A 17,955-nucleotide genomic window follows, 5' to 3' on the forward strand; every position below is an offset into this window, starting at 1 on the left:
AATTCTTACTAGATACATGGCTTGCAAATATTTTCCTCCATTCTGCAGGTTTCCTTTTCATTTTGTTGACGGCTTTTGCTGAGTGGAAGCTTTTTAGTTTAGTATGGTCCTACTCGCTTAGTTTTGCTTTTGTTGAATTTCCTTTCGATGTGAAATATAAAAAAACCATTGCCGGAACCAATGTCAGGGAGCTTACCCCCTTGGTTTTCTTTTAGGAGTTTTATGGTTTCAGGTCTTGCATTAGAATCTTTAATCTATTTTTTTAAAGTTTTAATCTAATTGTTTCATCCATGAATGGTCATTTCTTTAGTTATTTTTTTGGAAGTGGCAAACAGGTGGTTTTCTAACTCTGTCCCTCTTGCCACATTAACTGGAATTTTTTAAAGGAAAACTTCTTCCTTAACTAGGCTATTTGGTTACTCTGAAAAGGAATTTACCCAGGATAGATAGGATAAATATTTAATTCTTTCCCTTTAAATGTTAATTTCAGAGTAAGGAGTTGATGCCCTGGTTGCATTTAGTGGTGACCAATGAGACAGACAGACAGAGTGATTGATTTTTGTATCCTTTTAAACTTAAGGATTTATGTATTCCATGTATTTCAAACAGTTGCAGTCTTTACCCACTTAGACAAACAAAGTTTTAATCTTTGGCCAGTGGAAACCCTTTCATATTCTTCTTGTGCTCCACTGACATGACCTCTTTAATCTTCAGTAGCTTCCTTGCTGTTATGAGATGTTCAGGTTCATTTTATATATTTTTCCTCCCCAGGTAATCAGCTATGCCTCTAAAGACCCTTGGTTCCTTTTAGTGGGGAGTGCTGTTTAGAAACAAAAATGTGGGCACTAGTAATGCTTACTGTTATGGGTTTGTCATTATTTATAAGCCTTTTTAGTGTTCCACAGTCAGGAAACACCTATTTGTACAAAGAAAAAAAGTCATGAGGTGCTACTGCTATTTCCAACTTAGGTTTAACCTTATAAAGACTTGGCATAGCTTCTTTGCTTTTATTATCATTTCTTTACTCTCTTATGTAATTACTTATTATTTGTTCTATCCTACAATATATGCAGTGTCAATATATATATTCTACAGAGTGTAAAATATGGTTCTGAAATGTGTATTCTACAATATACAAATTTAATGTAAACATAATAATACTGATATTACCACTGACAGTAAGAATACTGAATGAAGTATAAACTTTCGTTGAAGCAGCGTGTATTCTTAGAATTTATTCTACTTAGATCAGATGGTCAAAATACTATGTTCTAAAGCCACTAGAAATAATTATTTTGTCAGTGATTATATCACCACTTGATATACAATTAATCTTACTTGCTTCAGTTTGTTTGTCCATGTGTTGTTCAGTCTGCAAAAGAAACATTGGCAACATAATTCCAGGGCTAGTAAAAGTGGTTACCTGTGGGTGGCGGGAGAAAGGAATAGATGGATGGAAGTGAGAATTCTCTGAATATACCTTGTTATACTATAGGTTTGAGCTTGTATTAATGGAAATGCATTATATATTTTGAAAATAAAAATCAGGTTAAAAAATTACTTATACCTAGAGATGTCAAATAGTCTGCTGAATAAATTCCAAATTTAGAGGTGAAGTTTGGCTGGAGATGTACATTTGGAAGACTGTGTTTAAAGCAGTGAGGTCAGTGAGATCCCAGTGAGAATGAATGTAGATGCAGAAGAGGTCTGGGCTTGGGACCTGGACTGTTTTATCACACGGACATCAGAAGACAGGGATCCAGCAAAGGAGACTGAAGGGTACCTAGTGAGTGAGAAGGGAAGGCAGATGAATGTGGCATCAGGAAGCCACATGAGAAAGTGACTCAAGAAGCAGGAATTGACCGACCACCTACTCTTTCAGTCACATTTAAAAAAAAAAAAATTTACTTTTTGGCTGTGGGCATATAGTTCCCAACCAGGGATGGAACCCACGTCCCCTGCATTGGAAGTGTAGATTCTTTTTTTTTTTTTTTTGGCATTTGGGATCTTAGTTCCGTGACCAAGGATTGAACCCATGACTCCTGTAGTGGAAGCATGGAGTCTTAACCACTAGACCATCAGAAAAATCCCTGGAAGTGTGGATTCTTAACCACTGGACCAGGAAAGTCACTCAGTCACTTTTTGTATTATGATCTTTGCAGCACATCCTAAACCACTAGAGCATGTTTAAGAGTTATAGCAAGTTGGCTGAACTTAGAGAAATGGGAGATATTTAGAATGGGAAAGGGTGTGGTCTGATAGTGGGAAAGTTAAGTCCAAGTTACAAGAGAAATTCAGCTGAGTCAGTTCTTGTGAAGATTTCACTTCTAGTCTACATTCTCAGAGCCTCAACGCTCTCATTTGATTTTGTAAGTTTAAATGAAACTGTGGATTGAAAATAGGGTGAAATTAAAAATTAACATTGAAAGAATTAACAGAGTATTGTTTTTCATGAATTGTAACAAAAATACAGATAGAAAAATGATACATTTTTTAAAAAAAGCCAATTAAACTTTATGATTGAAAGAAGGGACAATTACCATGCTAGAAGGTGAGGGCAGAGTGGGTGGTATAACTTCAAGGTATTTTGTACCCTGGACACATCGATCAAAGGCAAAATAAAAAAGGAGCAAAAGTCTGAGGGAGTCATTGCATTATCAGAAAAATGCTTCCTGTATTTCAGTTCATGATATCAGGTCTCCTAAGGCAAAGTCAAGAGATGAAAGATAGTGTAGTTGATACACACAGTGAATTCTATTAGTCTTTTTCACTGGTGTATTTTCTTCAAAGGTAAGTTTTGGGTAGAAAGGATTTCATAGAAGCATGTGAAATAGACCTGTGTAGGGGGAACTGTGTTCTTTTCTGAAGTTGTATATTATAGTTGAAAGAAGAAGATGCAGAATGGAGGATAAGGAAGAAAACAGGGAAGGTACAAAGATGATGAGAGATTTATTTGTCTACATTCTTATTTTGATTGATATTCCTCCCTTTTTTGTTTTAGAAAAACACTTTGGCACTAAACATATCTAGAAGTTACCTATTTTATAATGGTTTGAGAACACATTCATATAATTCTAAGGTTGTAATTCTTAGATTATATTAAGCCCTGGAGATTTATAGCTACAATTCAAGTGTTAGGATGGGGATGTTAAATGATCTTTAGTTTTAGATCTTATTTAGAAAATGATCTTCAGTTTCAGAGTTTTAAATTTTGGTATTTTGCTTTTCAAAATAGGGTTACAAATGACCAAAGTAGAACATTTTCAAACGCAGTAACTATGAACAAAATAGAAAAACACAAAGAAACAGCAAAATCACTTCAAACTTCTTTTGCCTAAAGTTGACCACGGTTTTTTCAGTACTTTTCCAGGTGGATATTCACTTGTATACATAAACATGTATGTATATTTAGTATTTATATTTAAAGTATTTTATTTTAAATTAACATACTGCATCATAAAATTCATTTAAAATAGACTATAATATTTTGTAATATGATATTCTTCCTTCTTTTAAATAATTATGTAATAAAATTGGATATGCATGCTCAGTCATGTCTGACTGTTTGCAACCCCATGGACTGTAGCCCACCAGACTCCTCTGTCCATGGAATTCTCCGGGTGAGAATACTGGAGTGGGTTGCCATGCCCTCCTCCAGGGGATCTTATCAACCTAGGAATCAAACTTGCATTTCTTGCGTCTCCTGCATTAGCAGATTTTTCCAGTAATTATGTACGAATCATGTACTGATGTGAGAGTTGGATTAGAAAGAAGAATGAGCGCTGAAGAGCTTTCAAACTGTGGTGTTGGAGAAGACTCTTGAGTCCCTTGGACTGCAAGGGGATCAAGCAAGTCCATCCTAAAAGAAACCAACCCTGAATATTCATTGGAGGGACTGAGGCTGAAGCTGAAGCTCCAATACTTTGGCCCTCTGATGTAAAGAGCCGACTCATTGGAAATGACCCTGATGCTGGGAAAGATTGGGGGGAGGAGGAGGAGGGGGCAGTAGAAGATGAGATGGTTGGATAGCATCACCAACTCAATGGACATGAGTTTGAGCAAACTCCGGGAGATGTGAAGGACAGGAAAGTGGATAGCTGCAGTCCATGGGGTCACAAAAAGTCAGACAGGACTGAGCACCTGAACAACAACAGCGATCTTTTCTGTTCTACATTGCTGTGCAGTATCCATTTTTCATTACACATCACAACTTGTTTTTAAAAATGGAACATTTTTGTTACATTTCAGTAGAGAAATGCATGTGGAAATATAGTCAAGAAGGTTCTTTTTGCTTAACTTATGTGGAAATCGAACATCAAAGCAATAAACATAACCAAGCTGGTACAAGTGATTTCCAGCACTTGATTTCGGTATTTTGAGCATATTGGGCTATCTCCTGCATGGTATAATGCTGACTGTTTTCCATTAATGTCTCAGTTTGATCGCTGTCAACTTCAACTGGTGTGCCGGACCATGGAGCACCATCCAGCGAGAAATCTGCAACACAAAACTTTACAAACCGCTTTTGACATGTTCCATCAGTCACAGCATTGTCAATTACCTAGGCAGTTCCATCTAGCTATTCTTAGCACATTGCCTAACCTAGAGTAACTGCTCAGTAATTGTGCATTATTGTTATTAATTTACCCAATTAATACTGACAAAATGAAAGCAAAGAGGAACTAAAGAGCCTCTTGATGAAAGTGAAAGAGGAGAGTGAAAAAGTTGGCTTAAAACTCAGCATTCAGAAAACTAAGATCATGGCATCCAGTCCCATCACTTCATGGTAAATAGATGGGGAATCAATGGAAACAGTGACAGACTTTATTTTCTGGGGCTCCAGAATCACTGTGGATGGTGACTGCAGCCATGAAATTAAAAGATGCTTGCTCCTTGGAAGAAAGCTATGACAAACCTAGACAGTATATTAAAAAGCAGAGATACCACTTTGCCAGCAAAGGTCCATGTAGTCAAAGCTATGATTTTTCCAGTAGTCATGTATGGATGTGAAAGTTGGACTATAAAGAAAGCTGACCACTGAAGAATTGACGCTTTTGAACTGTGGTGTTGGGAAAGACTCTTGAGAGTCCCTTAGACTGCAAGGAGATCCAACCAGTCCATCCTAAAGGAAATCAGTCCTGAATATTCATTGGAAGGACTGATGCTGAAGCTGAAACTCCAATACTTTGGCCACCTGATGTGAAGAACTGACTTACTGGAAAAGACCCTGATGCTTGCTTCCCATGTCCCTAACAAGGTGTGGAATTAGTTAATACTCTGGTTCAAGTTTTTCAGGTCATCCAGGAATTTCAGGAACCCCACAATTTTGTTCTTCGAACACAACGTTGCAGTTCATTCCCTTCTGACCTTGAAGTCAGTGCCCATGATGGATTTTCATTGTGCTTTTCCAACTTTCCTAAATTCTCAATGTTTGCATCTACCTCAGACAGCCTCCTTTTATTTTGATGTTGCTGCTTTAAGGGTGGGTGGCTGAGAGGATGGTCTGTACCCAAGGCAGTCTAGATTGCCCGATCCGTTTCTCTTGACCACGTGGACATTGAAGACCTAGAGCCTGGAATCTGGCCCTTTGTGGCCAACGAGGATGAAACTACCCTAATGCTGTAGCTGTTCTTTTTTCCTGCCTTTAACGCTTGAGGGAACTTGAGTCCCAGAGAAGTGAATTGATTTGTCCAAGGTCACACAGGTGGGAAGATGATTGAGACTAGTGTGGAGCCCATGTCTGACTCCAGCCTTAGTATTTAGCTCCTGCTTGACCCCCAGACGTCCTGCCAGCGTCCCGCTAGAGGCTTCATAGCACCTATCACAGAATCTTCACATGCCAGGACTGCTTCCCAATGTCTTATAAAATCAAATGCCTGGAACTCTGCAGGGAGACAGTCCACAAGATGTGTCATGAGTGAATGTGTGTGTCTGTGCATCTATGCAGATGCACATTTGTGCCTCTTTTTCCCTCTATGAATGGCGTAAATATATGAAATATTTTGCTTTCCTTTTTGACTCTAGACTGAGGAGACATGGGCAGGTTTTTGGAGAGCAAATTCTCTGTCCAAATAACAGCTGCCACTCAGATCCAGCCAATCAGTATTGTGTAAAGATGTGGACTCAGATTTACCAATTCTGTGAAAATAGTCTAGAAGTCCACTTTTTTAAAATGCAGAATCTTCACTTATGATCTTGGCAAAAATTCTCTAGTGTTATTTTGTAAGTACAGTTTAGACTAAAAAACACATCTCTCTGGATTGAAACCTCTGAATTTGTTTATGAAGCTTTCTCCCTTACCTTTCATGAGGGCAAATAATTCATTTAGAAAATACGAGCACCTAGATACTTACTAAAAACAGATGGTATTCCATAAGTAGGTACAGAATAGAAAGAAATTACACAAAAGTGGCTGAGGGAACCTCTCCCCACCTGTTTTTTAGGTTAATACTGAATCTTAGGAAAGACTGGAACTAATTGGAACTGTTTTCAGTGAGACTTTAATTTCAAGAAAATTATTTTTGACTTTTGCCTTTGAGTTCTATGAAGGATTAAAAATTGTATTTGTACAGCATTATGGGTGGCAAAAATTCTTACAACCTCTTTTCATAATTTGAGAAATTGTTATTGATTGTCTTGGAAGATGGAGGGGTGCCATCTAATGGTGATTCAAAAAACCTTTAGACACAGGATCCTTATATTTCAAAGGAGCAAAAAGGCAAGTGTATCTTACCTCTTCTTGACAGAAGAGCTTTCATATTTGGTGGCTGCAAGAACATCAGTTCAGTTCAGTTCAGTCTCTCAGTCGTGTCCAACTCTTTGCGACCCCATGGACTGCAGCACGCCAGGCCTCCCTGTCCATCGCCAACTCCTGGAGTCTACTCAAACTTGTGTCCGTTGAGTCGGTGATGCAAGAACATACCTTGACTTAATTTACTGCTTTTGAGTTTGCCTCAAAGGAGTTAGTGTAGTGAATCTTTCATTTTGTGTTTTGCCAAAGTGGAGTTGAAAGAGCACAGGTGAAATCTGTGATCTTGTAGCACCCCACATAGCTCTAGAATTGAAGCATCTCCACACTGTTCACCCTTTTTCCTTGGTGGGCACTTGTAGTCCAGATAGGAGCAGCTTGATCAGTGTTGTTATTTGCTTATTTGGTGACTTACAAAAATGAGAGTACATGAGCTCATGAAAAATTAAGAAACATTACATAGAAGATAGATACCAGAATAAATAACAAAGCAACTTGGAGGTAATAAAGACTATAAAGAGAATATTGTTGTTGTTATTTAGTCACTTAATCATGTCCAACTCTTCTGCGACTTCATGAACGGTAGTCTGCCAGGCTCCTCTGTCCATGGAATTCTTCAGGCAAAAATACTGGAGTAGGTTGCCATTTCCTCTGGATCTTTCTCACCCAGGGATCAAACTCGTGTCTCCTGCATTGCCAGCGGATTCTTTTGCCACTGCACCATTTGGGAAGCCCCCATAAAGAGAACAGAAAATTTAAAAAATAAGTATTTTCTGAGAAGCAAAAGAAGGTTTAATGGGTTAAGGGGAAAACAACAGACTATAACTATTTCCTAGAAATTGAAAACACAATGGCATAAGCAAAAAAATTAGAAGAATTGAAATTTTATTATGAATTAAATTCTCTGAAATAGGGCAAAACCCAAAGGATTAGACATTAGAGACAAAGATTAGAAAATTAGAGGGTTAGTCTGAGAAAACCAGTGTTACGAGTTTCAGGATGAAAGAACAGTGAAAATGGAAGGTGAAGAAATCATTGTGAAATAGTGTAAGAAAAATTTCTGATACTCTAAAGATGTCTATAAGAGTGAAAAGGACTGACTGACTGTTTAGCCAAATTGACAAAAATAAACACATTCCAAGAAAAATCTTGTGCAGTTTCATGCTTTAGACAAAGAGAAGAACATACATTCTGGGTGGGGTCGGGGGGGGGGTGTTGGCTAACACAAATAAGCAAACACATAATACTTGGGAATCAAAATGATTTTGAATTTCTTAGCAGCAACATTGGAAGTTTGAAAACAGTGGAACAGGCTTTCAAAATAATGAAAGAAAACTATTTTTACCAAAAATTCTATACCCAATGAAAGTATTAGTTAAATGGAAGATTAATATTACAGTAATTTCTGATATGCAAAACCTGAAACATTTATATTCACATACACTTTCTTGGGAAGTTACTGGAAGATGTTCTGCATCAAAACAAGAGAATAAATCAAGTAATCAAAAAAGGAAAATGTGGAATCAGTAAACAGGAGATCAAACAGGGAAGAATTAAAAACAGTCCCAGGATGAAGTAAAAGGGGATCTCATGATGACTCTTGTGTTTCAGGTATAGAGGTCATGCTTAATGTAGATCTTGAGGAATGTAGGTTTGATATTATGAGATCTAGTAAATTTCAAGTTTCCATAGTTGTGTCTGCCCTTCCCTGGAGGGTGAATTGGTAGATACAGTAAAAGGCAATGGGAATAATCATTTTATTGATGAGATCTATAAAGTTGACAGTGTGTTGTTGAGACAGTAAATATTTTCCCATGATGAATGTCTACCTTGAAGCCTAGCATTTCCCTATTTATGTCTTGAAAAAAATGTGTTGATTCCTGTAGTCTCTATGTAGAAGAAAACAGAATTTGTTACATGAATTTTCTCCTTTAGACATACATTTTAATATATGTATAGATTCTGTCATGAGAGGCAGATAAAGTTGATAACCGTAATGGACTATGTGTAGAAGAAGCATATGTCTGGTGGGGTTTGGTGCTTGGAAAACTTTTTATTGTTTACCTTTTTGTTCCTTTTTAATATGGTATCACACATATGTCATTTACAATTGAATAAAATATTTTCCTTTAAGTTGTAAGTTATATATATATATATATATATATAAAGTAAGAAACATTTATAGTCGGAAAAACTGTGAGACTATTCCTTTTATCATTTAAAAGTATTTAGCATTTCCTCAATTTATAACATTAGATTATTTGATTTTGAAAGATGCACATTTAAATTCTGTTTTAGTATGGAAGGAGGAAACAGCCAATTTTTGTAGTACTTGCCAAATACCAGTAACACAGATTAAGAATTCTTAAGAGGCTGAATAATTGATGGTGTGAATGATGAAACCTCTGTTGTTCCACAGGAGTAATTCTATAGTTTGAGAATGCCCTTTAGTAAATGTAATAGAATTCAAGTAATTCTAAACTTGAAAGCCTTGCTCCATTAGGATCATATTTTCAGTATGAATTACCTGGTGGTCCCACCGTGGGAAGATGCTTGCTATGCCATGGGCAAGACAACAGCTGAAGCTGAAAAATCAATGTAGCCCTTCGGTTCTGCACTAGTCATGTTTGTCTTTCCCTTGTCCTGTCCTCATAGAGGTTGTGCAGTTTTTATTGTGAAACTTAAAAAGACCAAGTTAACGTTCAGATTGATGAAAGGTTATGTATGAAAGTTGCTTGCTTCAAAATCGGCACGTCAGTTGAATTCTCCTGTTTTTCTTTACCTTATTATCTGTTGGGTCCTGATTTATGTTTATTGATTTTTCTCTGTTTTGTTTCTACACACTTCTTGAAGCTTAAAGTAGAAGACCTTTCCCATTTATTTAGAATATAATAAAGATCAGTCCTGGGTGTTCATTGGAAGGGCTGATGCTGAAGCTGAAACTCCAATACTTTGGCCACCTCATGCGAAGAGTTGACTCATTGGAAAAGACCCTGATGCTGGGAGGGATTGGGGGCAGGAGGAGAAGGGGATGACAGAGGATGAGGTGGCTGGATGGCATCACCGACTCGATGGACGTGAGCTTGAGTAAACTCTGGGAGCTGGTGATGGACAGGGAGGCCTGGCGTGCTGTGACTCATGGGGTCTCAAAGAGTCGGACACAACTGATACTTGCTGATACTGAACTGATACTTGCTACCTTTTCTATGGTACCCATTAATAAGAGGCAAGATGAGAGGAAGGTAATATCCTAGATAACAGAATTCAAAATTCAGTGATTATTAGAGCATATTGTGTTGGCAGGTATTGTTTTATAAATGAAACTTAATATGTTTATGTGCGAAGTAATGCAAATGAAAAGGCTTCCTGGGTGGCTCAGTGGTAAAGAATCTGCCTGCCAGTGCAGGAAAAGCAGAGGGTGCCAGTTTGATCCCTTGTTCAGAAGGATCCCCTGGAGGAGGAAGTGGCAACCCACTCGGTAATCTTGCTTGGAAAACCCCGTGGACAGAGGATCCTGGTGGGCTGCAGTCCATGGGGTTGCAGAGAGTTGGGCACAACCTAAGTGACTGAGCACAGCACAATGCAAGTGAAGAATGAAATCAGCAAATACCAGATTTTCAGAAGGGAAGAAAGAGCTAGACACCCAGAAAAAAAGGAAGAGAAAGGAATTCATGCCTGACTTGTTTGAAGAATCGTGATCCTGGGATTCCTTAGGACAGTCAGAAGGGTGTTAACTTTTTCAGAATACTGAATCAGAGTGATATACTCCTATCTTGCTTTGTTCTGTTGTGAAGACAGTTTTGGTTTGTGTATCTGTTGTAAATTTCCTCACTAGTAATTGTCCGTTTCAGAGTGGAGGGGGAAGTGTTATAGATGGTGGTGATAATTGCATGGGGGCCTCCCTGGCGGCTCAGCCTGGGAGAATGTGCCTGCAGGTACAGAAGACACGAGTTCAATCCCTGGGTCAGGAAAAGCCCCTGGAGAAGGAAATGGCAACCCACTCCATTATTCTTGCCTGGGAGATCCCATGGACAGAGGGGCCTGGTGGGCTTCAGTCCATGGGGTCACCAGGAGTCGGACATGACTGAGCAACTAAAAAGCAGCAACAATTACATGAAAAGAGGAAGGATTGCTGGTGTGGCGTCCTTTCTCAGATGTTTATGAGATGCCGTGGCTGTTGAGTATGAGCATGGAAGAGGAGGGATCTTCCACTTGGTATATCCAAACATGAGTTTACAGTGTCTTAGGTTTGCATTAATGGATGAATATTGATGCTGAAAGTGCCTGAGTATCTAAACCAAACTGGCTATAGTAGAAAACGTATTTTATTGCCTCAGCCACTGAAAAGGCAAGGGTAAAACTGGATTCAGGGACTTGAACTTGAGTATCAAGACTTGGCACTTCTCCACCTCTTGGATCTGTGTTTGGCTGTGTGGCTTTACTTTCAGACTTCAGAGAAAGCTGGTCCCAATCAACACGATTCTGAATCCAACAGTAGAGGGAATCTGCATCTTTATGCTTAGGCAAAAGTCTCAGAATTGTGTCTGAAAATTTTCTTTTTTCATTTTATATTGGAACTATAGTTGATTTACAATGCTGTGTTCATTTCAGGTATACAGCTTAGTGATTCAGTTATACATATACACATGTCTATTCTTTTTCAAATTCTTTTCTCGTTTAGGTTATTACAGAGTTTGAAGCAGAGTTGGCTATGCTATGAAGTAGGTCCGTATTGGTTATCTATTTTATATGTAGTATTGTGTTTATGTTAATCCCCCACCTTTTCTCTTTAACTGTAAGTTTGTTTTCTAAGTCTGTGAGTCTGTTTCTGATTTGTTAATAAGTTCATTGTATCATTTTTTAAAAATTCCACATATAAGTGGTATCATATGATATTTGTCTGTGTCTGACTTACTTCACCGAGTACGATAATCTCCAGGTCCGTCCATGTTGCTGCAAATGGCGTTATTTCGTCAGAATTGTCTTGTTAACGCTCATCGGCCTGATCTAAGTCCGTGCCCAGCCCTGAGAGTAGTATCAGGAGCCAGGGGCCGTCTCTTGAGGGCCTTTATGTCCTCAGTGATTAGTGTAGTTGTTACACAACGTATAGTATAGTAGGTGCTCAGTGGACGGATGTTAGGTGAAACTGTAACCCGCTCTTCTGAAAGCAACCAGTTTGCATTGTTAGAGCTATTCTAATATATCCCTGATTTTAATTTTGAAGGATGTTGGTTAGAATTAGGTGACTTGTTGGATAGGCTGAATGAAAAGTGAAAGTGAAAGTCGCTCAGTCATGTCTGACTCTTTGCAATCCCATGGACCAGAGAGTCCATGGAATTCTCCAGGCCAGAATTCAGGAGTGGGTAGCCTATCCCTTCTCCAGTGAATCGTCCCGACCCAGGAATTGAACCGATGTCTCCTGTGTTACAGGCAGATTCTTTACCAGCAGAGCTGTCAAGGAAGCTACACACGGAGAGGCTGAATGTAATTACTAAAATCCAAGAACCTGAAACTTTGTATCTGCATATTATCTGGACTCTACCCAAACTTCATAGTATAATTTGGGAAATAAGTAAGAAAGTAACCTAAATATGAGTAAACACTTTAAACACAGTAAGAGATTGATTAAGAGATAAGAGATCACCCACTGGCAGGAAAAATTTTCTTTTTTTGAATCATGCTGAGGAGTAGTGGGAGTCGTGAGGGTAACATAGATGATAATTGGAAATGAGAAGATTTGAATTTTGGAATATCACGCCATTACAGTTCAGAGGAATGAGTCAGTAAAACTAAAATTACTCTTTCACAATTGTGACAGAATATGAAATAAGCACATAATGATCTTTAAATGTATGTTGTTTGAAATTCATTTTATAGAGATGTTTAAAATAGGTAGACTGGTGGGTTGTGTAAAATATTCATTTAATCTAATAAGAGGAAAAGTGAGCTAAATAGATGTAAGACTTGTGTGTTGTGTCAGTCACTAATGCCTAGTCTGCTAGTTTAATAAAGGGAATTCCAAGACTAGATTTTTAGTATGATAGAGGAAAATGTACCTAGTTACCCTAAAAAAGAAACTATTCAGCACTTGTGTAATTATGCCTGCCTTCTGATGGGAACTTCACTTTCAAAGCTTTTTCTACATCATCTAACTTCCATTTGATGCCAGCTTTGCCTCAAAAACTTTTCTTACAAGTTGAAAAGATGAAAGCAGAGGCGATTCAATTATCAGTGATGTCACAGAATTTGAGGCATTTCCAATCATGCTTGTTTGTTCATTTTGCATAATCTCTCAAAACTCACTGATGTGCGCCAATCCGAAATGAATCTACTGACCTAACCACAGCATCTAATTGCCTGGGAGACTGGAAGAATGCATCATTTGAGTTCATCGGCCCTGGCATTAAAAGATGTTGTTAAATATTTTAAATAGTCAAGAGAATCATAGTTCTAGGTAAATAAATGTTTAATAGTTTCAGTTTATCAGAGTAATAAGGTGCAAACTTTTAGGAGACTCGTAATTATACAGTTTTATGAAAATCAGTCCTAAATATTCATTGGAAGGACTGATGCTGAAGCTGAAGCTCCAATACTTTGGCCACCTGATGCGAAAAGCCAACTCATCAGAAAAGACCCTGATGCTGGGAAAGAGTGAAGGCAGGAGGAGAAGGGGATGACAGAGGATGAGATGGCTGGGTGGCATCACCGACTCGATGGGCATGAGTTTGAGTAAGCTCTGGGAGTTGGTGATGGACAGGGAAGCCTGGTGTGCTGCAGTCCATGGGGTCGCAGTTGGACATGACTGAGCAACTGAATTGAACTGATGGTGGTTTTGGTTATTGTTCATGAGTTTAAAATAGTAGAATGCTTGGAAATATGTAGCATAAATGACCTACCATATTATTCAAGACAGAGATGTATGGTTTGTAGGAATAACATGTAGTGGACAGTCTCATGTGGTTATGGGTAGGGAGTCTGGAGATGAACTCCTGGTTTCAAATCTTGCCAGCCACTTACTTAGCTAATAAGGGACACTGCATGTGTTAACTAATATCTGTGCCTTAGTTCCCTGAGCTATGAAATGGGGTTAATAATACTGATACCTTCACAGAGATGTTGTAAAGATTAAATGTGTTTTTGTGTATAAAGTACCTAGAACAACACTGTATAAGCATTTGCTGTTGTGATTACTTTCTATAGGTCTTAAACTTTTTCTTCAGGATATATGGAATCTTAAAATGCTATATCACAGGCTTCCCTTGCAGTCTAGTGGTTAAGACTTTATCTTCCAGTGAAAGGAGTGCAGGTTCAATTCCTGGTTGTGGAGCTCAGATCCCATGTGCCTCGCAGCCAAAAAAACCAAAGCATAAAACAGAAGCCATGTTGTAACAGATTCAATAAAGAGTTTAAAAATGGTCTACATTAAAAAAAAATCTTAAAAACTCTGTTTAATAATATGTAAAAAAATATGGAAGGTCTGCAGTAAGTTCAAGTGCGTTGCATTGGAAAATTCAGTAATTAAAGCTCCAAATGTGGTTTATTTTGTGTCTCCTTTAAGACACATCCCTCACACTTCCTCATGCTTTTGGATAGTGTATTTCCAAGTGTGTTCTAAGGATCAACTATATTGGAATCAGTTGGCGGACTGTTAAATGCAGACTCCTGAACCCTACCCTGAACTAAGTGGATCAGAATTTCTGGGTTTGCAAATCAGTATTTTTTCACAAAGCTAGGAGTCGATTGTTACATGTGAACAGACTGAGACTTGTGTTCCCACGAGTGATTCATCCTTCTCATGCTATGCCTCGGAGAAGGCAGTGGCGCCCCACTCCAGTACTCTTGCCTGGAAAATCCCATGGACGGAAGAGCCTGGTGGGCTGTAGTCCATGGGGTCACTAAGAGTCGGACACAACTGAGCGACTTCACTTTCACTTTTCACTTGCATGCATTGGAGAAGGAAATGGCAACCCACTCCAGTGTTCTTGCCTGGAGAATCCCAGGGACGGGGGAGCCTGGTGGGCTGCCGTCTATGGGGTTGCACAGAGTCGGACACAACTGAGCGACTTCACTTTCACTTTTCACTTTCATGCATTGGAGAAGGAAATGGCAACCTACTCCAGTGTTCTTGCCTGGACAATCCCAGGGACGGGGGAGCCTGGTGGGCTGCCGTCTATGGGGTCGCACAGAGTCGGACACGACTGAAGCGACTTAGCAGCAGCAGCAGCATGCTATGACTCGTCTCACTCTTTCTCACTTAGAACTTCAGGTGTCATCTTATTTCTCCACGATCAAGGTTCTATCACATCTCACATTCAAGGAATTGAGTTTTCTTTCAAAACCACAACAGACCAAAGTTGTCTTTTTCTTCCACGTCCAGGGCCTGGGTTGCTACCTCCACACCCCTCCACTCAGCATTCTCTTTCTTGTCCCTAGTTGCTTTCTTTCCCACCATTTGTCATAAGTGAGATGTAAAATTATTCTGGCTTTAGAATTCCACAAAAGATCTTCATTTGTCTCTGGTTAAGCCCAGCACTCCCAGTTCCCTGGCTCACCTAGGCTTTCCTATTTTCCTTCTCTTTCATCTTTTTTTCTTTCTTTTCTCTCAGCGCACACTCCTGGCTTAGAAGTCAGGGAAGAGGTTGCGGTTGGTGAGCAGGAACTATCTGCTATCTTATTTCTTCTCCCGAGTCCCTTAGCCCCATGGCAGGCTTTCTAAGAGAGAAGGCACAGGTGTAAAAAATGTCTGGAATATCTGTCCCTGTTGGTCTGCATCTCTTTCCTGGACTCTTATCTGAACTCTGCATCCCTGTCTACGGATTTTGCAGCCTCACACATGTGAGACATCATTAGTCAATCCCAGACTGCCTTGTTTGAATATATTCCACTGAGTAGTTTGCCTTTTAACCCTAAAGTACGTTAAGAACATGTGTATCTGGTGGTTCCTAAATATGAAGCCTTGTGTAGCCATGTGGAAATAGCAGCTACATGAAAATTTTATTACTTCTTGACCAAGGTAAAGATTAATAGGAAGCATTTTGGTTCATAGAGTACGCAATGCAACTCTTTTGTAAAAGCCATGAACTTGTTATGTTCGGGTGACTGCTCACATAATCCTTTGGAATCTTAATGATCCGTGAGATAAATTGTTCACATTTTTAGAGATACATCTACATCACAAAACAGCAGATCTTTCAAGAGGCCCCTGCGCAGTTGTGCTTTTGAAAACACTTGAATCACACAGAGCTGAAAGTAGGAACAATATTGGCATCTCATAAACACACACATTGTACGAAGAAGAAAACAATAAGGGTTATGCAAAAGAAAGTAAACGCTTTGCCAAACTTGCTTCGTTTTAAAGAAGCATGGGCATTTTCTAAGAAGTGATACTAGTATTTTAGTTAGTACAATGGAGAAATTCAAGTCCTGGAAACTTAGGTGTTCTTTCAAAGGATTAGCATTTTCTTCCAATAACTGAAAAATTTGAAAAGCATTCTCAAGACAAAACTATGGGAAAAGCAGATACAACCAAGAAATAAACTTTGGCTTTCACTAACTGCCTTGTGTGACTGTTCCAAGAGTTTTGCTCATATTGATACTTGTATAATTGTCAAATAGATAATGTCACATGAAGATTATCAGTCCTTTTGATAATTTTAGTTTTTGCTTGTCTTTTACAGTTTGATTTGGGGGAAGATGGGCTTTAATTCAGTTCACATGTTGCTGCCTAGGTTTTTCTTAGAATAAATTGGAGGAACATTTATTTTTAATAAACTAAATTTGATAAATGTAAGGCAAGTTATTACTGTTAATATGCAAGTTAATATGCAAGTTAAAGAAACAAAGAACAAAGTTAAAGTTAAACAAAGTTAAAGAAAACAAAGTACTTATGAATGGTAAACAGTACCACAGAAGAGGATTGTCATTTTTGACATATTTCTGTGACCACATATTTGAATTGGATAGCTTAATATTTGATATATTTTTATGTCTTAGTTGCTTACTAACTCTTCACTCTGTGTTTATATCTGTAGACAGTGCACCCTCATGAAAATATATTGGATACATTTTGTGAACAAAGTCCTTTTTTTTTTCCCTATAGGGATGCCCTCTGCATCTTTATTAGTAAATCTTCTTTCAGCTTTATTCATCCCTTTTGTGTTTGGAGAAACAGAGATCAGGTTTGCTGGACGAACAGAATTTGTAGTTAATGAAACAAGTACAACAGTTATTCGTCTTGTCATTGAAAGGATAGGAGACCCAGCAAATGTTACTGCGATTGTATCGGTAAGCAATGACAATAGTTCTATTTTTACAGAAATAGATAGGAAATGTCTTAGTGATCAGAATGTCTTTAACTGTTTGAGATCCTGAGTAGTTCCATTATGATAAATAATTTGCAGATAAACTATTCATTCCTTTTATATGTCTTGGAGATTTATAGAGTGATCTAAGGTAGCATGTGTATTTGACAGTAATAGTATTTTAAAAATATAGACTGGTTATTTTAAAATGTTAATGTGCTTATTTTAAAACAAATATAAAGCAAAAATGTCAAGTATTTCTATTAAATTTTTTGCGGGGTAACTTGGATTCTAGTTATCTCTGCTTGGATTTATTGCTTAGAATCAAGTGACTGAGAGAAAATATATGAAATTTTAAATGTAGAGGAATGGCAATTAAAAAAAAACATTTATGTTAGGGAGCTCCTCATTTGGGAGAAATTAAGTCCAGTAAGTAGAAGTGAGAAGTAGAAATTTGGTAGACTATTGCTTTATCTTGCTCACAGTTTAGTTAGTAGATGGGTTGTATGTACACATATCTGTGTTTGCATTTAACCAGAAAATCATATCATATGAATACTAAGGACATTGATATATTTGAAGCCCAAACAACTTGGATTTTTTTTTTTTTAAATAAGTTTTTTTAACTGATAGGGAAACATTATAAAAAGAGACAAAGAAGAAAAACTAAGAATCCCAATGTTATAATTTTTTTCATTGCTTTTAGTTTTTAATTTATGGCATGTTTGTATTTATTTGAAATTATTTTTAGTTTGATTATATATTTATATTTTTTAAATTTATTAAATTTTATAGCCCTTTACATATAATTTTGATCATATCCTGATAACTTTTTCAGATTGCTCTATCATATTCACAACTTTTCTTGATGGTGGCGTCATTTCTCAGTCATTTCTCAACAGTTTT

At 37.9% G+C, this 17,955-nt stretch overlaps 1 protein-coding gene and 1 long non-coding RNA gene across 2 annotated transcripts in view; one reads left to right on the forward strand and one right to left on the reverse strand.

The window, feature by feature from the left end:
* Positions 1-17,955, forward strand: part of ADGRV1 (adhesion G protein-coupled receptor V1) — a 544,484-nt gene that overhangs the window by 10,438 nt on the left and 516,091 nt on the right. The window contains exon 2 of the mRNA XM_070465812.1: positions 16,848-17,032. Coding sequence (XP_070321913.1) covers positions 16,848-17,032 — 185 coding nt within the window. The remainder of the gene's footprint in view (positions 1-16,847; positions 17,033-17,955) is intronic.
* Positions 1,234-11,822, reverse strand: LOC110150239 (uncharacterized). Its single transcript, XR_011485027.1, has 3 exons — positions 11,664-11,822; positions 1,568-1,783; positions 1,234-1,423 (listed from the first exon to the last, which is right to left on the reverse strand). It is a non-coding gene; the product is annotated as an uncharacterized lncRNA (long non-coding RNA).

Source organism: Odocoileus virginianus, chromosome 3, assembly GCF_023699985.2.
Source record: "Odocoileus virginianus isolate 20LAN1187 ecotype Illinois chromosome 3, Ovbor_1.2, whole genome shotgun sequence".
In the NCBI taxonomy this organism is placed as follows: Eukaryota; Metazoa; Chordata; class Mammalia; order Artiodactyla; family Cervidae; genus Odocoileus; species Odocoileus virginianus.